Source organism: Pelophylax lessonae, assembly GCF_965119305.1.
Source record: "Pelophylax lessonae genome assembly, chromosome: 1".
Lineage (NCBI taxonomy): Eukaryota > Metazoa > Chordata > Amphibia > Anura > Ranidae > Pelophylax > Pelophylax lessonae.
In genome coordinates this window covers 525,193,401-525,220,120 of record NC_138768.1, presented here as the reverse complement: position 1 = coordinate 525,220,120, position 26,720 = coordinate 525,193,401, and the positions used below count along the sequence as shown (strand labels likewise).

Below are 26,720 nucleotides of genomic sequence, written 5' to 3'. Positions count from 1 at the left end.
ACAAACAGAGCTTTCTTTTGGTGGTATTTAATCACCTGTGCGATTTTTTGATCATGCGATATAAACAAAAAAAGAGCGACAATTTTGCAAAAATTACAATATTTTTCACATTTTTTTATATGAAATTCCACAAAAAAAAATGTAAAAATCAAAATTTTTTAACATTTTAGGCCAATTTGTTTTCTGCTACATATGTTTGGTAAAAAAAATCACAATAAGCGTATTTTGATTGGTTTGCGCAAAAGTTATTGCGTTTACTAACTAAGGGAAAGATTTTTGTCAATTTTATTGGTTTTATTTTTTAACGAGTAATGTCTGTGATCTGCGATTTTTTTTGCGGGACTGCAACATTGCGGTGGACAGATCGGACCCTTGACTGACATTTTTGACACTTTTGGGGGTACCAGTGACATTACTACAGTAATCAGTGCTATACATATGCACTGTTACTGTAAAAATGACACTGGCAGGGAAGGGGTTAACTTTATTAGTGATGCTTTGGCTAAGTGTGTCCCTAGGGGCGTGCTTCTTACTGTGCAGGGATGTGGCTTTTCATGTAACAGCAGAGATCTACGATCCTACTTAGCAGAACCGTTTGATCTCTGCTGTTACACAAGTGAGAATGACAGGCAGCTTTGTTCACATTAGCCGCCTGCCATTCTCCCTCTGTAACGGACGATCGCGAGTGACCGGCGGACATCGGGTCCGCCGGTCACACGCGCTGGGACCACAGTGAGCGAGCGCGGGCGGGAGCGCGCCTCCGGCAGCGCGTGCTCGCCCCCTATTGGCTCGCAGGCAAGTGACATACCCATACGTCACTTTGCCTGCACGGGGCTGACCGCCGCAGTATATGTACTTGCGGTGGTCGGCAAGTGGTCAAATGACATGCTTGAGAGATGCCGTTAAGCTGTTTGTGGTGTTATGGAACAGGACAATTCTCCCTGACAGTGTTAGGCCTCATGCACACTGGACATATAAAAACGTCAGTAGAAAGCTGTTGCTGTAGAGGGAGTTTTTCAACTTTTTTGCAGTAGCGTCTTTCAGCGTTTTTTAGCTTTTTTTTTTAACAAAACTATACTTCCACAAAAGCTTATGGCTAAAATTGCTGATAAAAGCTTAACCCTCCTCTTATGTTAGCTTTCTGTTACTATCAATGATGTTGCTAAGCGCCGGTTCACACTACCGCGACGCTACTTTAGGTGGCAACCTCCGAGGTCGCGGTGCGAGCAGCGCGCCGCAACCTCGGAGCGGCCGCCACGGACTTCATAACATTGAAGTCTATGGCGGTCGCCTCCTGGTCGCCCCAAAGAAGCTCCGGACCCTTTTTCTAGGTCAGAGCGACTTGTGTCGCTCCTATTAGAACAGGTCCGTAGCTTCCTAGTGTGAACCGGCACTTAAACAGGCAAAGTTGCCCTTGGTTTACAGCATGTTATTGCAGGGGCGTAACTACAGGGGTTGCAGGGGTTGCGATTGCTACCGGGCCCCATGCTCCAGGGGGCCCAGTAGCAAACCAGTGGGTGAACTTCCAGGATTGCAAAAGTCACACTTGCGACCGGGCCCTGGCATTGCACCACTGTGGGGAGGCCCCAAGATTGCAGGAAGGGAGCCCACTGCAGAACTTGTGAAAGGATCCTGCTGCGGGACCGTAATAAAAGGCCATGCAACGAGAGTAAAGAGCCCCAGGATTAGTGGGAAGAGCCCTGGGCTTGAAGGGAAGGGCCCCGGCCAGGGATCTGGGGGGGCCCTTCATGGTTTCTTGCATCGGGGCCTTGAAGGCTCTAGTTACGCCTCTGTGTTATTGCATACTTGTGCGGTAAATTATTGTTCAACAAAGCACCACATATGTATCCCCCTATTGCCATAACTGCCATTAAGTTTAAGAAATCCCCATTATTAAAAAAAAATATTCAGGGAGGCCTAAAGTAAGAGGCAGAGGATCTGCATAGTCATCAGGTCACAATATCTAGAGTCAGGGCATTTCTGTCTTTTCTATCTTAGAGTGGCTGCACTATACAGCCAAAGCATATGCAGGTGGTAGTGAAATGACTGACATAGTTGTCTGCAATGGCTGCTAATGTTCCCCTTATTTTACTTTGCATTTTCTGTTAACCTTGCCATAGTCCTGCAAACTAGCTATGAGGAGTCAGCAGAATGTTTGATCACACAATGAATGACTTGCTGCAGGAAGAAGATGCACAAGCATTTCCTCTTTCAGATATTGAGGATGAGGAGGATGGAAGGAGAGTAGAAATCAGCCACATAACAGTCAGGGGATATCAGAAGAAAGATGCAGTGTTGTTCCAGTAGCTGGAGCTTACTGCTGGCAGACCATTCATGAGTGCAACTGATTAGATAGGAGGAAACTTCTGAGAACAACAACAAAGGAGGATTTTGTCAAGGGCCAGAGTCACCTTGCAGTTGACTGGAGGAAGTAGCCATCCTAATCCCACAGTCCTCTCTGAAATGTGGACCTTTTTAAATATATATGCTGCTGGAGTGGAAAAAAAAATTTAGATTACCCCCAAGCCGGCACCAGCTTGGCAAAATTGCTGGTTTTTCAGCTGCTCCCTTTCTAGCTTGTGAAATTGGCCTTATTCCATGGGTTTATGGCCTGTGCCAGAAAGCTATAAGCACTCCACTAGCATGTGGAACCTAATGTGCCTGTGTTGGTGGAGCACTGTGTCACAGCAGGGTACAAGTGACTATGGACACATGTTCCTGCAAGCATGGAAGGGAAGCTACATATCCTTAATAGCAAACTCAATCAAGCTTCTGGTGGCTGGGAAGGATGCAGGACAGGACACACCAGTGGGGCTGATACTAACAACACGTGTCTTCTCTGATGCGCAGAGAACTAATTTGTTTCATCCTTTGACTGCTTAACCTCCCTGGTGGTATTCCCGAGTGTGGCTCAGGGTTAATATACTCTGCCAAAAGCGGTAACCCTGAGCCACACTCCGGATTACCCCACAATCAAACCTACCTTCCACTGCAATACACTTCCGATGTCACAGCTAAAAATAAATTGGAAAGGATTCTACATTAGTCAAAAATAATCGGATAAACACATACTAAGAATTGGAAAGATGTAGCTGTTTTATACACGTTGGATCTTTGGTTACAGCTTGTTTAATATTTATCAGCGCACTTTCTCACATTTTCCAGTATATTAACGCCGAGCCACACACGGGACAAAAAAAAAATGGCATGGTGATCTCCCATAATCCATACAGAACCTTCAGATTTCTCCTCCAGAACCATAGCAGGTCACTAGCCCTCAACATGGGGGGCAATTGGCTTAAAGGCAGAAGGCAAAGCCTTGTCTCCATGTTGATGAGGACAAGGGCCCTCTTCCCCACTGTACAGATGGTTGTGGAGGTCTGCGGGCAGGGGGCTCATTGGAATCTGGAAGCCTTCTCTGACAACAAGAGGGTACCCATGTAATGCCTCCCCATGTGAATGCATAAGGGTTATGTAGTAACTCCACTCATTCACAAAAAAAGTAAACAGTAAACATTTAAAACATTTAAACAGTTTTTGACACATCCTTTATTAAAAAAAATACATAAAAAGTGTCCGAGATGTAAATCTGTCTTCAACCATGTCATTCAGAGATACAGACTCTCGTTGATCATGATAGACAACACTCCCCGAGAGAAGAAAACTGCCAACTCTAAGGCCTCATTCATCGAATGACAGCTCCCCATACAGTCATTGGCAATAAAAAGAAGGGCCAGAGATAGCTGTGACATCATTTTAAAAATATGGCCATTATTATTAGTGAACAAAAAGTTTGCTCAATATACAAAAATGCATGTTTGTCTATCATAAACTTTATTGGGTAGCACCACACTTCCATTTTCTTTTGGTTTAAACAAATGGATGGTGATGGCTTTCTAATAGAACACTAGAATTGGTAAAGAATATTGCTGGTTCTGGTAAAAATTCCTTTCCTTTTTTCTTTGCCATATGGATTTTTGTCCTATTCTTGCTGTTGCTAAATAACGACAGTGAAACAGTTAATATAAAGATTATTTTTCTCAGTCATATAAGAATTATAAATATCAAGAACAGCTTGTGGCAGACACTTTCTTTCACAGAAACAGTGAGAAGTAATAGCCAACCAGCTTGGTGTCTAAAACCGTAGGCAGCATTTGTACCTAACGGATTTCTGTAGCGATAGGAAACACTCTGAAATAACATTCCTTTGAAGGTGATGACCCTAATTCAACCCAGCCAAGCAAAAATAATTTAGCCTGCCCTGCTTATGTGCCCCTGGAAGAATATTGTTACCTATCATTTCTAGCAATGATCAGAGATAAACAAGAATCCATTGATGGAGACCATTGTTATTTTTTGGTATGGCCATTTCGCCTTCCAGTTCAGTTTGTGTCAAAGAATCTAGTTTTGACTCAAAAGAACCTTGCAATCTGACTTCCTTTTTTTATATATATTTAATATATAATATAATATAATATAATATAATATAATATAATATAATATATATTTTATATATATGTAATTTCATAGCAGTAGTTGACATCCAAAGAAGATCCGAAGTTGGGCACTATTTAGTTGTCATTATTTAATTTTTACCTGTACTATAGTTTTATTTACTTCCAATAGGACATTTGGGGGAGGAAAATGGACTTTAGATAAAAGCAAGGGTAACTCTGTCTTGTTATCAACCAATGGAGAGAAAGGAGGCTTTGGCCTGTGTATTAACACATTAACTAATGTAAAATGTTTATGCAAGACTGGACTTGCAGGTGTGCCCTTCCATTGCTCTTGGCTTACAGATGTTATACTATGTATATCTAGCCAAGACATTATGGAACATTTAACTGCCAGTACTTATTACTTCTAATATGGGGAGATCTTGAGAACATTACAGTGCTGATTGCTGCTTTTTTTAATAAATGTTTTCAGTCTATTTTTGTTCAAGTCATCTTTCCAATATGTCTATCAGAGTGTTCATTGTTCCCTTTGGTCCGTTGCTGTGTTCTGTAATATTAGAAATATTGTTTTAGTACTCCCAGAGAATGTTGTAGCTCTGGGGACTGCACCATAACGCGATTTTCTTTTTATCAAGTCTGTTTTATATGGGGTCAGTGTAAATAATATATTTTACATCATTTTCAGATATATTGCTTATTTTGGTGTTCCTTCTGCCACGTTATTGTACTGGATTGTATAAGCAGACATCTGGTTCAGTATATCGAATTTTATTTTATCAATGGGATTTTTGGCTTAACTGTCTCTATCAGAATAGAATCAGAATATTAATGTAGTGCCCACAAAGAAGCAAACTACAGTATTCTATGTAATCGCCTGAGCTAAACGGAGGTTCCTTAAATTAATGATTAAAGTGTCAGTAAAGTAAAAATGTAATTTTTCATTAGAGGCCCCCAAATACATTTGTCTGATTATGTGTGTGCTTCTGTTCTTGTAAAAAACACATGTAGTGAATAGCAAATACCTAGTGATTCTAGCGCTTCCATATTTCTGCTCAGCAAGCTGATCTTCCTTGCAGAGTGATGCAACCTGCTCTGGCTTTCTCGCACGTGCTTATACGTGGCTTCCTCTGTACTTCTTATCTCACACTCCCCCATGACTGGTAAGATTGCCTGGCAGGGCGACTCTAGCAGGGTGATTGGCAGCAGCTCTTCCAGGAAGCCTCACCGTCAGAAAAGAAGCAGAAAAAAGTGTGTTTTGTGGGAATACATTTATCACAGGATACATATTACAAATATATTTATATATTAGTATTTATTTTTTGTTCATCACTGAAGTCAAGGGACCAAATGTGCTTCAATCTGCTTTTTAGGCTCCATTTACCATTGTGCGACTTGTCATGTGACTTTGGGTGCTAAAGTTGCATGACAAGTCGCACCCCCTGTTTTTCATTGACAACTGTTCAAATATGTGTAACTTAAAGTCACAGTGACTTTGAAAAGTTTCCTGAGCTACTTTGGTCCAACTTTAATGCAGCTTGAGTGCTATAGATTGCAATGTAAACCCTCAAAGGTCACATGAAATTCGCACTTGAATGTTATAGATGCGACAGTTGTGCAACAGTTGTCTATTATCATTAGTCAAAGCCAAAGTCACATCCAAGTTGCACCAATCCAAAGTTGTGTCAAAGTTACACGAAAGTTGCACTAGAAAGTCGGGTGACTTTGGAGTTGTACAAGTGTGCATGGGGCATTTTGGCTAGGGACAGAAGATAAGTTTACACAGCAGTAACATCAGTAAGTTATATAATGCTCTGTGGACCTAGGTTGTGCAGCGTGGAGGAAAAAGGGACAGACCACATGGCCTGACTAAAAAAAGATTTAAAATGATAATAAACCCTTGCATAAACTGACTGATGTGGCAATCCTCAGGTGATACACAGCGATTAATTAAATCCTCCTACATAGGCTGTACCGGTTTATCTGCAGCCCTGTTCTCCTTAAAGCCGTCTAAAGTAAACCATTTAGATGGAATTTTCCAGCTTCCAGGAGGGGGGGGGGTGCTGATGTCATACACTGAACAGCACAGAGCTGAGTAAAATCTGACACCTGAGTGGAGGAAATGGACATACACATCTGGGGCTGTCAGTCACGTGTTGTGTGCTAAAGGGGTGCATCTCCAAAGATTCCCTGGTGTATGGAAAAACTGTCAGAAGTGATTTACGCAGATAGCAGAGGAAAGAGTGAGAAGATGTGTTTCATATGAAGTTCTATAGACTGAGGCAAGTGCATAATACTGTATATCAGGATATGCTTTGTTCATTTTTTATTTCTGAGGTTTACAACCACCTCAAGAAAAAAGCGGATTTAATATTTTTAAAGCTGTGATATTTGGATTAACTGTTTAGTGTTATTAGTCACAACCATCTTGGCTAGATGGTTGTGACTACTTTAACATTCATTAAACATGTTTAGAAGTTCTTGCACAATTACAATATATTTCCTGACGTTTCTTATAGCATGCACATCTATTATGTTGTAGATTATAGCCAGGTGTTATCTTTTTATTATTGTGTAGCACCCTCCTAGTTAGGCTAATAGGTAAATTTAGTTTTTCTCTCTCTAGTAAATCTCTGGGAAGGTGTGCCCAGATGGTGGTTGGGATGCTGTTAAATAGTCTGGAGCCCTTGAGAAATTGTCCTTTTCCCCAGTGAGGGAATGGATCTATGAGTTTTATGGGGCTGCCTTCCCCTGAGGCTCTTCTAGTGTGGATGCTGAACTACCCTCCAAGAAACAAAATCTATAAACTTACACTGCCTCGGGATCTGTGAGTAGAGCTTTCCCTTGTGCTACAAATTACTTCATGGTCTGCAGCCATGAACCTTCAGATTGTTCCAGTCTACCGTTAGATGTGCTACAAGCTATCTCATGGTTCCCAGCTTAGAGGACATGGACTGTTCCAATGTACCTTTATCATTGCTAAAATCTACCTCATGGCTTTCAGCTGTGAATAATAGACTGAGTTGCAGTCACTAAGGGAGAAGTTCACTCTGTTAAGTAGGCTTAACGTTAAGTTCTACAAGCAAAAAAACGTTAAAAAGACATCCCTTAGACCAGTGATGGCGAACCTTGGCACCCCAGATGTTTTGAAACTACATTTCTCATGATGCTCAACTACACTGCAGAGTGCATGAGCATCATGGTAAATGTAGTTCAAAAACATCTGGGGTGCCAAGGTTCACCATCACTGCCCTAGACTGTTCAATGAGCCTCTGTGTGTGGACTTTTGCTGTGTGGCTAAAATTGTTAGGGCAGGCTGGAAATTGAATACAGTGACCTCATTGGGCAGAAGGTAACTGCATTATTTTTGTTAATATTTCTATGGTATTATATCAAACGTTCATGAATGTTAATAGGCTAAGAAAAGCTTGCGGGCAGTGCCCCTACTGGTCAGGAGGGCAACCCATTTTTGCATAATACAGTGTGAGTTTTTCCCGTATTCATCAAAAAGCTTTATAATTTCCCCCTGCTACTTTTGCACCAAGATTCAAAGCAGCATATCCCTTAAAAAAAACAAATATTTCAGCATCATCCTTTGTCTTGTCATTTGTATCTCAGTGAACAGGCCTGAAGGATTTTTTTCCTGTCAGAAATAATCCCTTTTATTCTCTATGTAAAGATGTCTCTTTCCTTTTTTAAGTCAATGCTGACAGAGAAGGACATGAAATAGAAATTCAGGTGTGCTATACTGTTATGATGATGGCAGAATAGAGTGTATGAAAGTGTGTGATAGAGGAGCGAAGTGTTTCTCAAGGCAGACAATTTGTTATTAAAGAGTATAAGCATGTTTCAAATCAATTTTAACAGTAATTGTTGGACATTCTTTACTTTTATCACTCTTAATTATAGTAGAACTGAACATTACTGTTACAATATATAGACATAGACATATTGGTTGTAATAGATACAGTTCACTACAGTGTCTTACAGTACATTAAAGAGCACCAGTGTCCAGATAATGGACATTTAATTATTAACATTATTTACATATTTTTAGCAAGTAGTAAACATTTTTTTAAACCAATTCATCACTGACCTCTTTAGCTGCTTGTACTGTAAAGTAGTTAATTCTCACATATTCTCATAGATGTGTACACATGTAAATAAAGTGCAGTTGGCCTTCTTTTATCAGTGGGGGCCAACAATTAAGGCAAGCAGATTCCCATAAGGTGGGGTAACGGGCTCTCTGGTGTGCATGGTGTGGAAACTGGAGCTTCCTTGCACTGTCCAAAGATCAGCTTAATTGCACGATAATTGAATGGTGTATGGCAGTGGTTCTCAACGCTGGCCCACAGGGCCCACTAACAGGCCAGATTTGCAAGATAACTGAAATACATCCCAGGTGATATAATTTGCTGCTCAGTGATTGCAGTACTCTAGTCTGCATCTTCCCAAGGTAATACCTAAAATCTGGCCTGTTAGTGGGCCCTGTAGGCCAGGGTTGAGGACCACTGGTATGGGACTCACTTTATTTATGGACTTTTTTTTATTATTATTTATATAGATTTTCTTCTACCACTTGTCTTTTATATTAATTTTGGAATAAATATATTTAATAATTTATTACCCCTGTGACATATGAATTAATTATGCTATTATTTATTTAATGATTTACATGATCCATTGCACATTCTTCGCACATTTCTTTGGTTCATTGTAAATGTATTGAGGTTTGCTCTACTCACAGTTTTATTACATCTTAACATAATATATGTATGTATATACATATATATATATATATATATATATATATATATATATATATATATATAATTTATATTTAATATTTTTGTAAATATTTTATTATATCTTTTCATGTGACAACACGGAAGAAATTACACTTTGCTACAATATACTGTGACATACTAAAGCAGAGCATGATCACCTCCCTTTGGAGACTGGGCCGCAGGGCAGTATTCCAGCATGGTAACGTCCCCAAATTAACCTTCAAGACGACCACTGCCTTGCTAAAGAAGCTGAGGGTAAAGGTGATGGACTGGCCCAGCATGTCTCCAGACCTAAACCCTATTGAGCATCTGTGGGGCATCCTCAAATGCAAAGTGGAGGAGTGCAATGTCATCATGGAGGAGAAGAAGAGGACTCCAGTGGCAACCTGTAAAGCTCTGGTGAACTCCATGCCCAAGAGGGTAAAGGCAGTGCTGTAAAATAATGGTGGCCACACAAAATATTGACACTTTGGGGCCAATTTGGACCTTTTGACTTGTACTCACTTTTGTTGCCAGCGGTTTAGACATTATTGGCTGTGTGTTGAGTTATTTTGAGGGGACAGCAAATTTACACTGTTATACACTGTTATACAAGCTGTACACTCACTACGTTACATTGTAACAAGGTGTCATCTCTTCAGTATTGTCACATGAAAAGGTATAATAAAATGTTTACAAAAATGTGAGGGGTGTAATCACTTTTGTGAGATACTGTATATATATATATATATATTTTTTTTTTTTCTTTTTTTTTTTATTCAGCTAGTGTTTATCATTTATTGATTTGGGGTCTTTGGACTGATAGCGCTTCACTGTTTGTAATATGTTTTCTGTTGTAGTGTGATGAGTGCACATTTTCTAGTGATAGCTGCTTTCTGATTTGTTTATCCTTTTTTACATTTTGGAATAGCCCGTGTGGTTTTCATTATGTGATAGGATATTTGTGTGTCTAAGAATGGATCGGAGTCATTATGTTGATGGACATCAAATAGCTTTATTTCTATTAAGGAATAAATATTTCTTAAGAAATAGGATACACCAATATCCTATTACACACCCTAACAGGTGTGTCTACTGTTCAGATCACTGAGGGTTTTTTGACCTCCTCTATTCAAACAAGTGTATCACCTGCCTAAGATACCCCCAGAGGATCCAGGACAGGTTCCCATGATGCATTGAGAATGACCAATCTGACCCTGTGTGGGGTCAGGAGATTTCTCCACCAGTACTCATGGAAAGTTGCATGCCTTACCCTATAGGATGCAACTGAAGTCTGTGGAACATAGATACAGAAAATCCTAGAAAAAGCCTTAGTGCCACCTTTTAATATTTATTTTCATTAAAATATTACATTTAATGTAATGGAACTTCTGGGAGCGTGAGATGCCTAAGCCTGGACTAGTTAAGGATAATGGTTAGGGTCAAGTTAACTGTAAATAATAAATGTGGTAATAGGAATTGTTGAGGCAAGAGCTCACTAGCCGATATGAAATGCAAAACTCCACTATCCAAAAAATGAAAAAAACTCCCACTGAAATACCAGTGTCTGACACTGGAGGGGTTTCTGATTGCTTGACAAAACACTTCTGATCTTGTTAATCAAGATGAAAAGACCCTACTTGTAATTACTAGAACTAGTAATTAAATTCATTATAATGTTTACAAGGTAAACAAGTTTCCCTTTCACCACTTCCTATGAATACCCCCTAGAGTCTAATTACCATCAAAAAAACCTTTCTATGGTCAAATCACATTCTTTATCATCCTCAAATATGTAAACAATATTTTTACATTAATTAGATAATTAGATAAAAAAGCCATTACTTATAAATACCAAGGAGACCGTGCATAACATTAACATAGCAAAAAGTCAATTTGGTGTGTTAAATGGACTTGTCAATGGCCTGTCCAAGAATTTATGTATGTGGATATATACTGTGTATGGTTTTATATATATATATATATATATATATATATATATATATATATATATATACACATACAGTATATACAGCACACACACAAAACCACACCCACAATACATTACAGTAATTCAGAGGTTGGATTATGTTTTAGGTCGTTGACAATAATGTTAAAGTAAAAATACCTAATAATTATATTTTGCCGCCCTCCCCCCGCAAAATCTCTAGGCAAAAAATTACAAAGCAAGTAAACATTACTTACCTTAAAGTGGTTCTAAAGGCAGAAGGTTTTTTATCTTAATGCATTAAGATAAAAAAAAAAACCTTCTGTGTGTTGCAGCCCACCTCAGCTCCCCTAATACCCTTGAGCCCCGATCCAGCGATGTTACACGAGAGACTCGGCTGTCTGGGACTCTCACTCCTGATTGACTGAGACACACAGAGGGCGCCATTAGCTCCCTCTGCTGTCATTCAAAGTCAGTAAGCCAATGAGGAGAGCAGGACACGTGGCCAAGCTCCATGTCTGAATGGACACACAGAGAAGCAGCTCAGCTTGGGTGCCCCCATAGCAAGCCGCTTGCTGTAGGCACTTGGCAGGTTCATAAAGTCCACTGGGTATGGGTGAACATCAGTAGTACAGACTGCTTACCAGAATGCCTCAAATTATGTGCCCAATATAAGGGTTTGACACCCAAGATCTCCAGACGGATATCCTACTGCCAGATCAAATTCCACTGCGTTTCAGATCTTGTAGCATAAGATGACTCAGCAGGCATTTAGACCACGCACATAGAAAAGAAAATGGTATAGGATCCCATAGCGTAAAACTGATATGTGAAAAACGGATATAATAAACGAGGGATGATTTCCTCTAAATAATGAAAATTATGTGTAAAAAAATTCCAGATATAAAAACGACACCGAAAGTGCAGTGACCACCACCAGTTGTGCAATCTGCTTACCAGATAGACATAACAAAATCGCCAATTAAAGTGTGTAAAGACACCCAGCTTTCACCGATAGTGCTATCTGCTTACCAGACAGAAAATAAATAGTAGCCAAGTCAATTGAAAAGCAAGGGGATAAATGAAGATGTGTGAAAAACAGCCGGGTCCCTAGTTTGAAATACTTACCCACCAGTCTGCTAACAAACCAAATAAACCTGTCTAACATATAGGTTAAAAACAGGAGTTTAAATAGTAGCCAATGCAGAGAAATGATGGGTGATGTAGATGGACACCAAACTCCACACAAAAGCGATGACCGCCACCCCAATCCACAAACTGCTTACCAGATGGATAATAAGGTAAAGCCAAATACAGGTATCAATCCACCAAATTCCATAAGCTCCAAAATTCCAACTTATTCTCCAGATGAAGTAGAATTCGTAGCTCCCAGTGGAGGCATCAATCATAGGGTCACATAAATAAAGATAAAATGCCCCATAGTGTAAAACTGTAAACTTTAATGTAAAAAACAATGGAAAGCAACTTACAAAACATCAGATAAGGAACGCTTTGATCAGAAATATGGCAAGCCGCCGGCTGGTCGACTCTTCCGCCCGTCCTCCATCTCACTCTGGTGACTCAGATTGCACAACTGGTGGTGCTCACTGCACTTTCGGTGTCGTTTTTATATCTGGAATTTTTTTACACATAATTTTCATTATTTAGAGGAAATTATCCCTCGTTTATTATATCAGTTTTTCACATATCAGTTTTACGCTATGGGATCTTATACCATTTTCTTTTCTATGTACGTGGTCTAAATGCCTGCTGAGTCATCTTTTGCTACAAGACCTGAAACGCAGTGGAATTTGATCTGGCAGTAGGATATCCGTCTGGAGATCTTGGGTGTCAAACCCTTATATTGGGCACATAATTTGAGGCATTCTGGTAAGCAGTCTGTACTACTGATGTTCACCCATACCCAGTGGACTTTATGAACTATCCCTTTGGAATTTATTCAGAGACTTAAGGACTTTGTTTGGATTTTATTTGGCATGGTGTGGTCATGGCACTTTTTTACTGAGTAGCGCGGCTTGCTTTTTTATTCTCAGGTGAACAGCAGACAGCAAGTTTGTACACACAACCTTGTTGTTTTTTGACTAGTGTAGGGTAAGCCCTTCTTTAGCCTACAGTGAACTCTTGCCCGGTGAGCCTCCTTTCCTCCAAGCATGCAAGTTGCAGCATTGCATGGCAGTGTTTTGCCTCAGACTCTGCTGACATTTAGTAAGCCCCGGGGCATTTGAGGAGGCCTGCTGGTCCTGATGCTGAGGAGGACTCGGAGAATGAGATCAATGAAAAGGAGGGTGTAGATCTCACACAGCTGCCATCAGCTCTTGCAAAACAATGAGGCAGCACAACAAAATTGAGTGTTTTGCCCCTTGCTACATCTATCCCTATTCCAGGCAACATAGGATTAACCTAGAGCACAGTGAATGATATATAGCATTGCTGCCCATGCTTACAGGACAAGGTGTCAGTGGACATGTGCACCCTGCAGCATGGTCCCACATCAAAGATATGTTTCCTCTACTCAGGGGTGTCCAAACTATGGCCCTCCAGCTGTTCAGGAACTACAATTCCCATGAGGCAATGTAAATCTCTAACATTCACAGACATAACTAGGCATGATGGGAATTTGTAGTTCCTGAACAGCTGGAGGGCCATAGTTTGGACATATCTGCATGAAGGTACAGAGCTCTGCAGAGCTTGCAATGAGACATTGGGTGAGCTTCTGCAACATTCTTTTTCCTAACAGGAACTGGAAAAATGAAATACTTCAGGCAGGACAGCTTTTGAGGTTTCCTGTGTAGTTGTTCTAATAAAGTTGCTTGGAAGCAGGGTGGAATAGTTGTATGCAGTCATGTCAAGCTGTTGTAGCTATCAGACATAGATGAGTAATTTTACTGGTGAGAATCATGTCATAAGTGGAGTCTTGCAGATGGCTTGATCCACCTCCAGTATGTGTTGTACTTATTCAACAAAACAAGGAAAAGAGCAAAGAAAAAAACAGAAACGTAAAGCATCCAGGTTTGTCTTATAAGCAATGAACTCAGTTCAGTTAGGAAATTACTTGTATGGTTGCTATAGATTATAGCATAAATCAATATGTAGATCATGAATATGCACATCTATTTTGAGTTGCACATTTCATGACTCTCAATTGGGATTAAATAAATGTACCTTTCCAAACAGATTCAATGCTTTAATGCACCCATGCTCAGGAGAATTTAGAACACTGTGTATGATCTGTCCAAGATACCATTCAACATTGGATCTCTGATCTAATCACTGATTTCTACATTGCTCCCCTGCTTTCTGCACTGCCCTGGGTTAAGCTGTAGATTAGTGGAAGCGCTTGTCACAAGGCACAAAAGATGACTTCATAAAAAGCATTTCAAGTCATAGAGGTGTTTGACAGAATTGTTTTTGTCACACATAATTTCCTCTGAGTCTTTCACTTTGATTGCACCAGCAGTATAGCTGCTTGTTTCTGATGATGGCAATGATGTTCTTTATGAGCAGGGAGCAATAGCAAAGGCATTTTGGTACCCCTTATGAGCATTTCACTACTCTTTAAACTTGTATTTGTTTTAATTTATGTACAGCAGTTGCCAGCTGTAAAATTGACATTTTTATTTTCATATTTTGCAGCACAATATTTTGCAAGCATCATGGTCATCGTGGGTCTTTCTGTAGTTGTGACAGTGCTAGTTCTACAGTTTCATCATCATGATCCACAGGCAGGAAAAATGCCAAGATGGGTAAGTGTGTTAGTTTAACAATAGCCCTGTTTGTTAATATTAATTAGCCCCATTAGGGTTAGAGCTACAATGCCAATTGTAATGTCTTGCTATTGGGAGATGTAACCACTTGTTCATTGCATTGCATCACATCAATTGCAGTGTTCTGGAAATAGGGTGACTGCAATCAATGATTTATTGTTTTAGGTAGTGAGATAAATAATATCACCCAAGTAGCCCCATCTTTTGTGTAAAAATACTGCCCATGGGTTATAATAAAACACCACAAATCAATGTTGCAGTACGATTATATGCAATTGTTTGTGAACAATTCGCATGTGCCTCCAACCATCTGTATTTCTGGAATTACTGATTGGTTTGATATGGTTATATGGTATATGGTTATATGGTATATGGTATATGGTTATATGGTATATGGTTACATATTAAGTTTAAACAGGTAACAGATTTACTTTAACCTTCATAATTAGAGGTAAACAAAACCTAAATGCCAAAACCAGATTTAGCTGTGTTAGTGTGCTTCAGTTAACTTAATAATTCTGACTAATGGCTAATTAACCTACCTGACTAATTTTTACACAATCTTTCCACATCACATTTTTTTACATATTTTTTTTAATATGCCTGCTCAGGAAAATCATACCGTTTAACCAATGTTAAAAGTCACATTGCGCATATCCTTGGTTAAGGTCCCAGCACATAGTTACAGTGCTTTGCGAAAGTATTCGGCCCCCTTGAACTTTTCGAACTTTTGCCACATTTCAGGCTTCAAATATATAAGATATAAAACTGTAATTTTTTGTGAAGAATCAACAACAAGTGGGACACAATCATGAAGTGGAACGAAATGTATTGGATATTTCAAACTTTTTTAACAAATAAAAAAAAACTGAAAAATTGGGCATGCAAAATTATTCAGCCCCCTTAACTTAATACTTTGTAGCGCCACCTTTTGCTGCGATTACAGCTGTAAGTCGCTTGGGGTATGTCCCTATCAGTTTTGCACATCGAGAGACTGACATTTTTGCCCATTCCTCCTTGCAAAACAGCTCGAGCTCAGTGAGATTGGATGGAGAGCGTTTGTGAACAGCAGTTTTCAGTTCTTTCCACAGATTCTCGATTGGATTCAGGTCTGGACTTTGACTTGGCCATTCTAACACCTGGATATGTTTATTTGTGAACCATTCCATTGTAGATTTTGCTTTATGTTTTGGATCATTGTCTTGTTGGAAGACAAATCTCCGTCCCAGTCTCAGGTCTTTTGCAGACTCCATCAGGTTTTCTTCCAGAATGGTCCTGTATTTGGCTCCATCCATCTTCCCATCAATTTTAACCATCTTCCCTGCCCCTGCTGAAGAAAAGCAGGCCCAAACCATGATGCTGCCACCACCATGTTTGACAGTGGGGATGGTGTGTTCAGGGTGATGAGCTGTGTTGCTTTTACGCCAAACATAACGTTTTGCATTGTTGCCAAAAAGTTCTATTTTGGTTTCATCTGACCAGAGCACCTTCTTCCACATGTTTTGGTGTCTCCCTGGTGGCTTGTTGCAAACTCTAAACAACGCTTTTTTGGATATCTTTAAGAAATGGCTTTCTTCTTGCCACTCTTCCATAAAGGCCAGATTCGTGCAGTATACAACTGATTGTTGTCCTATGGACAGAGTCTCCCACCTCAGCTGTAGATCTCTGCAGTTCATCCAGAGTGATCATGGGCCTCTTGGCTGCATCTCTGATCAGTCTTCTCCTTGTATGAGCTGAAAGTTTAGAGGGATGGTCAGGTCTTCGTAGATTTGCAGTGGTCTGATTCTCCTTCCATTTCAATATTATCGCTTGCACAGTGCTCCTTGGGATGTTTAAAGCTTGGCAAATCTTTTTGTATCTAAATCCAGCTTTAAACTTCTCCACAACAGTATCTCGGACCTGCCTGGTGTGTTCCTTTTTCTTCATGATGCTCTCTGCGCTTTAAACGGACCTCTGAGACTATCACAGTGCAGGTGCATTTATACGGAGACTTGATTACACACAGGTGGATTCTATTTATCATCATTAGTCATTTAGGTCAACATTGAATCATTCAGAGATCCTCACTGAACTTCTGGAGAGAGTTTGATGCACTGAAAGTAAAGGGGCTGAATAATATCCATAAAATATCCAATAAATTTAGTTCCACTTCATGATTGTGTCCCACTTGTTGTTGATTTGTCACAAAAAATTACAGTTTTATATCTTTATGTTTGAAGCCTGAAATGTGGCAAAAGGTTGCAAAGTTCAAGGGGGCCGATTACTTTCGCAAGGCACTGTACATAGTTAGTCAGGGTGAAAAAAAAACTCAAGTTCATCTAGTTCAACCAATAGAAAAAAAAACAACCATACAATCCCATATACACAGTCCTATACCCACAGTTGATCCAGAGGAAGGCAAAAATAAACCCCAGCAAAGCATGATCCAATTTGCTACAGCAGGGGAAAAAAATTCCTTCCTAATCCTCGAGAGGCAATCAGATATTTCCTGGATCAACTTTACCTATAAATGTTAGTACCCAGTTATATTATGTAAATTGAATAAAGGATCCAAGCCTTTTTTAAAGCAATCTACTGAGCTGGCCAGAACCACCTCTGGAGGGAATCCATTCCACATTTTCACAGCTCTTACTGTGAAGAAACCTTTCCGTATTTGGAGATGAAATCTATTTTCCTCTAGATGTAAAGAGTGCCCCCTTGTCCTCTATGATGACCTTAAAGTAAATAACTCAACACCAAGTTCACTATATGGACCCCTTATGTATTTGTACATGTTGATCATATCCCCCTTAATCTACTCTTCTCAAGAGAGAATAAATCATTTCCTCTAATCTTTCCTCATAGCTGAGCTCCTCCATACCTCTTATCAGTTCGGTTGCCCTTCTCTGCACTTTCTCCAGTTCCCTGATATCCTTTTTGAGAACTGGTGCCCAAAACTGCATATTCCAGAGGAGACCTTGCTAATGATTTGTACAGGGGCAAAATTATGTCTCTCTCCAGAGTCCAAACCTCTCTTAATACAAGAAAGGACGCTACTATTAAGCTTATGATCTACCAAAACCACAAGATCCTTCTCCACCATTGATTCCCCCAGTTGTACTCCCCCTAGTATGTATGATGCATGCATATTCTTAGCCCCCAAGTGTATAACTTTACATTTATCAACATTAAACCTCATTTGCCACATAGTCGCCCAATTAAACAGTGCATTGAGGTCGGATTGTAAGTTGGAGACATCCTGTAAGGATGTATTCCACTGCAAAGCTTGGTGTCATCTGCAAAGACTGAAATGGTGCTTTTAATCCCAGACCCTATATCATTTTTAAAGATATTAAAAAATAAGGGACCCAAAACTGAGCCTTGGGGTGCACCACTGATAATCATTAATCACTACTCTCTAAATTCTGTTTTCTATCCATTCACCAACTGATCTTTTCAAGCCTGTAGACTTTACCTTACACATTAGTCATGTGTGGGGAACTGTGTCAAACACTTTCACAGAATACAAGTATACTACGTCCAAAGCTACCCCTCTGACCAAGGTTTTACTTACCTCTTCATGATAGTAATCAGACTTGTTTGACAACTTCTGTCATTCATGAATCCATGCTGTCTGTTGCCTAAAATATTTTTGTTCCAGCAAGAACTCATCTATGTGGTCTTTTATTAAACTCTCTGATATCTTCCGACTATAAAAGTTAAACTAACTGGTCTATAGTTACTTGGTAAAGACTTTGATCCCTTTTTAAATAAAGGCACTACATTGGCCCTACACCAATCCAGGGGTACTATTGAAGTCATTAACAAGCCCCAAAAAATTAGAAACAAAGGCTTTGAAATTGCATCACTCAATTCTTTTAGGATGTGTGGGTGGATGCCATCTGGTCCAGGTGCTTTATCCACCTTTATTCAGTCTAAATATTTCTGGACCATATCACTGCTGAGCCATTGTGGATCATTTGGGGCTTTGTCAATATAATTCCCATTATGGACATGAGCTCCCCCATGCTCCTTTGTATACACAGAGCTGAAGAAAGTATTTAATACATTTGCATTCTCTTTGTCCCCAGTCACCCACTCCTGATTATTTTGTAAAGGGTAGATCTGAAGAATTGTTTTGTGGTTTGTCCTACTATCCTACAGTAGACTATGGATAAATAATTGGTTATAGACAGATAAGGGGACTGTTTTGCATCAATACTAGCCAGTAGACAGCTCCAGCTAACATTTTCATAGGGAATACAATCAAGTAGGACTGTTATAAAAATAAAAAAATTAATGAGCGTAAAAAAATTAAATTAAGGCGGAGTTCCGGCCTCGGGGGTCAAATTTAGATAAAAATACCCCTGGGACAGTCAGGGCTAGTACATTCCACAATGGATAGCCCCTGAACTGTCCCGGGTCGCACTTACCTGTAAGAGGAAATACTTACCTTGAAAAGTTCTTCTCCAGCGCTGCCATCTCAGGTGTGGGCAGCTGAAGCCAGCGCGTCCTCTTCTGCGGCCTCTGCGGTGACATCGGAGTCCCACAATGCCCTGCTCCGGCCCCGCTCGTCACTTCCTGTGCAGGCGCGGCTTCCCTGCACAGCTTCTGGCATGCCCAGAAGCTGTTTAGCAGGGAATGCCGTTCCTGCACTGGAAGTGACGAGCGGGGCCGGTGCAGGCGCATTGACTCCTGGGAGCGATGACGTTTAGCTCCCAGGAGTCATCGCAAACCGGAAGAGATGGCACGGGCCGCAGAGGGAGGAAGTGGAAGGAAGGTGAGTATATTTTCTTCAATATCAAGGTAAGTGACCAAAAAAATAAGGGAGCATCCATTTCTTTTTCAGGTGGCCCTCAGCAAGCGGATGGCCCAAAATCGATTTTTTTGATTTTGAGGCCGGAACTCCGCTTTAAAACATAAATTGTTTTAAAACAATCTATTTTCTCTTTGAATAATGTAATAAATACATCCTCTGCTTTTGTCAGTTTTGGTCTTAAATGTCCTGGACCAAAGCAGTTGACATAAAACAAACCAAATAAGCCTCTGATCGATCCACAGCAAAGTGGCATGCCCTCAACAAACATGGCTGAGGTAATAATAACACATTGCAATACCATAGATTTTTTTTTTCTATAGTTGCTGCCAAGACACAGAAAGTTGGCTGAAAACTCCAGAAAATTGCTTTTTTTTCAATCACTTGCGTGAATGCCTATATGACAAGACAATTGCAACCCCCTCAGGCTCACTTGTAGAAAGTTTATTTGCAGCTTTCTCATCATAACAACAAACGATTGTGCTGTGAACCCTACACACGATTTCCCTTGTGTAGGCTCCATTTCTGCTGAGTAAACTGAATAATGCACTGTGTGTAATCCTGCCAGCGGGATTAGAGTGAGGAACACAATGCGAGGTATAATTTTTCTGATGCTTTACTGAGCAAGAAAGCTAAACACGTTTTGCCTGTGGTTAGCTAGGAAATTCTGTTCGATGGAACATGAAGCAGGTAAAAAGCATATACTGCAATTTCTAGACTGACATCACCTCTCATAAGCTCGTTCATGAGGCTTAAAGAAAAAGAAAACATGATTGAATAGCTAATGATTCCAATATAATATATGAGGTTGCTTTTTGTATGAAGAGCAAAATCTGCTATAGTTCCTGCCTGCCACTGGTCAGAATGACTTTTGTACATATAAGATTGAGAAATTTTACAATTAAATATAGTATTTTGAGATTAGTTCCTGACAATGCAAAATGCCCTTTTTTGGCACTTAATTAATATTATTAATTAATTATTATTATTTTAATTATTGTTTTATTATTATAATATTAGTATTATATTATTATATTTTATCATATATTATATCATTTTTATATTATTATATTATTATTTTACTATATTCTTTAAATGGTATGGTTTCCGCACTAGGATTTGTAAAGTAAGGTCGCAGCCTACCTCACATATGAAATACATTGGATTTAAATTTTAAACAGAGGAATAGGTGGCGCTGGCTAGAAGTGTGAGAAATGCTGGAATTGATATGAAAAAAAAAAAAGATTAAAAATATGTATAAGTGTAATGTGTACGGTGCTCAATGTGCTGTGAGAACATAAAAATAAAAAATCTTAAAAAGATAAACCAAAACCTCCAATGAACATACAAATCATATATATAATCCAATGATCCAATGGCCAGAAAGCAATGCATTATAATCATATAAAGTGCTCTAAGTGCAAAATAAAATGACACAAAATTAATATATTAATCAAAAACATGTAACAAGTTCAATATTAAAGTGCTCTAAGTGCAAAAACAATAATACATCAAATATCAATTAATTCTAGAAATTCAAAAAGTTCATGAATCCATATAAAGTGACAGGTGCAAAAATAAGTGCAAATAAACGCAATCTCTTGGTGTTAATCCATGCAAGTGGATCCACTCGTGCTCCCCACTTTTAGGTCCGCACTCACCAAAAATCAGAACCTCTGCGGGGGTCACAGGTAACCACCAAACAGTGGAATATCTCCTTCACCACCTTTATGCACCGGGTTACAGGAATAGGAAATTAGATCATTAGCCAGACCACGATATATCTCTTTTTCCACTTCAGTAAACTAAATTACTGGGGACAGAAAATAAATATTAAAAAACAAAAAAGTGTAAAAAATAATAGATAATAAAATATTAAAAACAAAAACTAACCTAAAAAAGCCAATTAAAAATTTTCCTTAAGTGATTTGACCTAAGTTAAAAATGGTTTGGTTTTTAAGGGTTTAGGGTCATTATTAGAATTCTTATAAGGCTCAGCAGACTTGTCCCAATATTTTATATTTTTCTCTATGGGGTTATAAAGTATTCTAAATCTGAAGTATAGGTGGTAGCGGTAAGCAGGTGGCTTTTGCTTGTACAGGTATCAACCACCCTTTTTGGCTCTGATCAGTAGAAATATACACTCACTGGCCACTTTATTAGGTACACCCGTTCAATTGCTTGGTAACACAAATTCCTAATCAGCCAATCACATGGCAGCAACTCAATGCATTTAGGCATCTAGATATTGTGAAGATGACTTGCTGAAGTTCAAACCGAGCATCATAATGGGGAAGAAAGGGGATTTAAGTGACTTTGAACGTGGCATGGTTGTTGGTACCAGACAAGCTGGTCTAAGCATTTCAAAACTGCTGACCTACTGGAATTTTCACACACAACCATCTCTAGGGTTTACAGAGAATGGTCAGAAAAATAAAAAATAAATCCAGTGTGCTGCAATTGTGTGGACGTAAAGGCCTTGTTTATGTCAGAGGTCAGAGGTGAATGGGCAGACTGGTTCGAGATGATAGAAAAGCAACAGTAACTCAAATAACCACTAGTTACAACCAGAATGCACAACACATCAGACCTTGATGCAGATGGGCTACAGCAGCAGAAGACTACACTGGGTGCCACTCCTGTCAGCTAAGAACAGGAAACTGAGGCTACAATTTGCACAGGCTCACAAAATTGGGCAATTGAAGATTGAAAAAATGTCGATTGGTCTGATGAGGCACGATTTTAAGCTGCGACATTCAGATGGAAGGGTCAGAATTTGGCATAAACAACATGAAAGCATGGATCCATCCTGCCTTGTATTAACATTTCAGTTTGGTGGTAATGGTGTAAATGAGAAGACAACCACAGCTCAAATGAGCAATCCCGGTTCTGTGGGGGCTGGCCCTTGGCTCACCACCACTGCAACAGTAGAAATTAAGGAGAAATTGTCAGCACACCACCAGCTGCTAGGAAGATGAATCCATTATTAACATACGTCAAAGGTACATAGGATACTGAGATCTCTGTATCTTTTGTATCTTTGATGTATGTTAATAAAGGATTCATCTTCCTAGCAGCTGGTGGTGTGCTGACAATTTCTCCTTCATTTCTACTGGTGGTAGTGGTGTGGAGGATATTTTCTTGGCACACTTTGGGCCCCTTTGTTCCTATTGAGCATCGAGTATTGATGCTGACCATGTCCATCCCTTTATGACTACAGTGTACCCATCTTCTGATGGCTCCTTCCAGCAGGGTAATGCACCATGTCACAAAGCTCAAATCATCTCACCACTGCTTTCTTGAACATGACAATGAGATTACTGTACTCCAATGGCCTCCACAGTCACCAGATCTCAATCCAATAGAGCACCTTTGGGATGTGGTGGAATGGGAGATTTGCATCATGGATGTGCAGCCGACAAATTTGCAGCAACTGTGTGATGATCATGTCAATGTGGACCAAAATCTCTGAGGAATGTTTCCAACATCTTGTTGTATCTATGCCACGAAGAATTAAGGCAGATCTGAAGGCAAAAGGGGTCCAATCCTGTACTAGCAAGGTCTACCTAATAAAGTGGAGGATGAGTGTCGTTATCTCATGTAAATTTATTTACATTGTCATAATATTCTAAACAGGATATAAACCAGGAATACAAGAGTTCTTGCTTAGAGCTGTATTTAGCTAAAAGTTAATGTGATTTATTTGTAAATTGTTTTTTGAGTCTGAGAGCACTAACACCTTTACTAATGTTTCATATACCTCAGCCAGCAATAGCCAAGGATAGATCCGTAAAGACAAGTAAAAGAATGAATTAACTATGAATTATAAAATAAAAACAGAAAATCAGCTATCCAAAGGATTATAGACCTATTTGCTAAAATAAGGTTATATTATAACAGTGTGTTTTTCTGTTGGAATCTCCCTGCTGAAACTCCCAGCTCCATCTCTTCATGCCCATTATTATCTTGATCGAGGATAGAGCAAACCAGCTCAGCTTCCATTTTTAATACAATTAATGAATACATTTAATGCTGAATATGAGTACAGGAACACTAAATTGAGCTCATTCATACAAGCTGTGAGCTGCATTTTTTAGACAAGGCTCAACTCCGTGCCCATCATTTGCTGCTATGTTGGCTGGGCTTGTTATGGACTATCATAATCAACTCCATTTTACTCTTCAGGTGAATGGAGTTGTCTGTACCTGATCTCATCCATGTTCTGTCTGAATGGCAACTACATTCATTACAGAAATGAATGGAGTCTTTCAAGAGCACATTACAGCTTGCAGCTGCTCACTTATTTAAATCAGCCTATAAAGGTGCATAGAAAATATATTTTGGAGTCTAGTTGGAGGTTTGCTTTTTTATTTGTCTCCATTATTAGTGTAGTTAAATAGACATTTGTAATAAAAAAAACTCCCAGCAATGAAAATTACATTAAATGCAAAAACAACCCTTAACAGCTCTGTTCAAAAACTGTGAGCCTTTAATCAAAGCAAACCATGAATCAATTTGTAATATACTACAGGCTTTATGTTTTTTAAAAAAAGGCTCTCTGGTTTCTGGACTTGGCTGTCACAGGTCATTTTTGCATTTTAAAGTAACTTCTTTGGATGAGGACTGAGAGTCAGAACAAGCCCATAGAGTAGGAGTGTCAGATCTCCCATAAAATAACAATTTTTCAGTTGAGCCGTGGTGAATATTACATATCATTTGGACTTCATAACTTTCAAGTTTCGTTGGCTGATGTTCTGAATTTTGTGCATGTCATAGACAATTTTAATTGCAGTATACTATTATGCCCAGTGTATTGCTTCACACTAACCTGAAGATTTACTGTTGGTTGCACCACTCTGGAGACTGCTAGCCGGGATAAGAGATGGAGTGCAGTTGGTACCACTCCACATGGGACAGGAGCCCTCACTACAGAAGAGGCATCGGCTTATGAGGCTCCTACTCTCTACTACAGCTCCAACTTTACAAGTAGTCCTTCTGCATTGCACTGTGTTTGATGCTCTGGGATGGTGGTTCAGCAAGCCCAGACCATGATCTACCAGTTATCTGGCCGTGATCTACTTGTAGATCATGATCTAAAGTTTGTTAAACCTGCAGTAGGTGATCAACTCTGGATTTTTTACTAATTCCAAAACAGGATTTCAGTTAAATAAACATTAGTATTTTGTTAAAAACACCTCCAAAAACGTATAAGTCCACCAACAATAAAACATTTCTAACTTGTGGGCCTCTAGAATAAATAGCAAGCAACACAACATTTTGCATTTATTCCTATGTAGAATTTTATTGAATATAACTTATAATGTGGAGAGTGAAATATCACTAATTTAGATTTGTATGTTGTTTGTGTCACTTCAGGTACGGGTGATCTTGCTCAACTGGTGTGCTTGGTTTTTAAGGATGAGAAAGCCTGGAGAAAACAAGAGGCCTATCCCCTGCAGATATGTGTACCCTAATAACCACCATTCCAGCATTAGCAGCATTGAAATGAATATTGCACCAGCACACCAATCCAACAATGGCAACCTATACTGTGGTTACCACACCCTGGAAAGCCCTTGTTGTCCACCAAACAGTGACTCTGGAGTTATGTGTGGAAGAGTGACATGTCCTTCCCTGGAGGACAGTGACCTTGTTCAAAAGAAATGCTTACGAGAAAGTATGCCAGAGATTGTGAAGATATTAGAAGAAGTGCAGTATATTGCCAGGCGTTTCAGAGACCAGGATGAGGGAGAAGAAATCTGCAGTGAGTGGAAGTTTGCTGCTGCAGTTATCGACCGATTGTGTCTTGTTGCTTTCTCACTTTTCGCCATTATCTGCACAATTACCATCTTGATGTCAGCACCAAACTTTATAGAAGCAGTTACCAAGGACTTCACATGAGAAAGCATCAGGATGTTTAGGTTGCAATTGCAAACATTTATTTTAAAGAAATTAATTGTTGTTGCTCTCGTTACGTCTATAAAACGTATTTTAACTAATTAAGAAATAACTGTGTTAGTGACAAATAAACTGAAAAATATATTACCATTTAGTTAAAATATTTAACATCAAATGTTGTCCATAATAGTGTCACTATATGCTTCTGTGTCCCATAGCAGAAAAAATAATTCCAAATATATGAAATTGGAACATCATTCTATCCAACCTTTGACCCAAAAACTGCCCTGGCTTGTCTATCTGTTTCAATGTTTAGCAAAATCAAAGGCATTTTTAGTATCAATAGATACTTTGGGGTCAGATCACTAAACTGTATAATTTATTTTAACTGCATTCATTATTTTATCAGACAATTTATTTCCCATCAAAATATAACATTTAAAAAACCTAAAATGGTATAAATATAGATGTTTTTTTCCATATTAGATAGCCAAACAAAGTCTTTATTTCTCTCCATTTTTTCAAGAATATATGTAAACCCAAACTCAAGTGAAAAAAATGGCAGTTGTTTATGATACACAGTTCTTTAGCCAACGAAATACTTTATATACAGTAAGGGTCCTTTCACACGGCAGCACCGCTGCTTAAGTCCGCTGCGGGACTTTTTTTTTTTTTTCATGGAGCGGATGACATTTGTGTCATCCGCTCCGTGTGCCCGCATATCATCCCATCCGTTTGCGGATGATATGCGGACATAATGTAAGTATATGGCACTGCAGATGTCAGCGGATGACACCGCTGACATCCGATTTTCCTTCCTTTCCGTTTTTTACACGGATGAAAAAATAGGGTTCTGTTCCATTCGAAAAAACGGAACAGAACTGAAAGGAGGAAATTCGGATGTCAGCGGATGGTATTCCGCTGACATCCGCAGTGCCATTCACTTACATTATGTCCGCAAATCATCCGCAAACAGATGGGATGATTTGCGGACACACGGAGCGGCCGTGTGAAAGGACCCTTAGGTTTTTCATGTAATTACATTTTTAACAAAAACCTCTGTTCTCCTTCATA

The 26,720-nt window shown here is 39.3% G+C and overlaps 1 protein-coding gene across 1 annotated transcript in view; it reads left to right on the top strand.

The window, feature by feature from the left end:
- The window catches only part of LOC309564013 (neuronal acetylcholine receptor subunit alpha-7-like), a 324,105-nt gene extending 298,053 nt beyond the window's left edge, over positions 1-26,052 (top strand). The window contains exons 9-10 of the mRNA XM_082268638.1: positions 14,823-14,932; positions 25,125-26,052. Of these exons, the coding sequence (XP_082124764.1) occupies positions 14,823-14,932; positions 25,125-25,649 (635 nt within the window). The 3' untranslated portion in view covers positions 25,650-26,052. The remainder of the gene's footprint in view (positions 1-14,822; positions 14,933-25,124) is intronic.
- Positions 26,053-26,720: the final 668 nt, after the last annotated feature.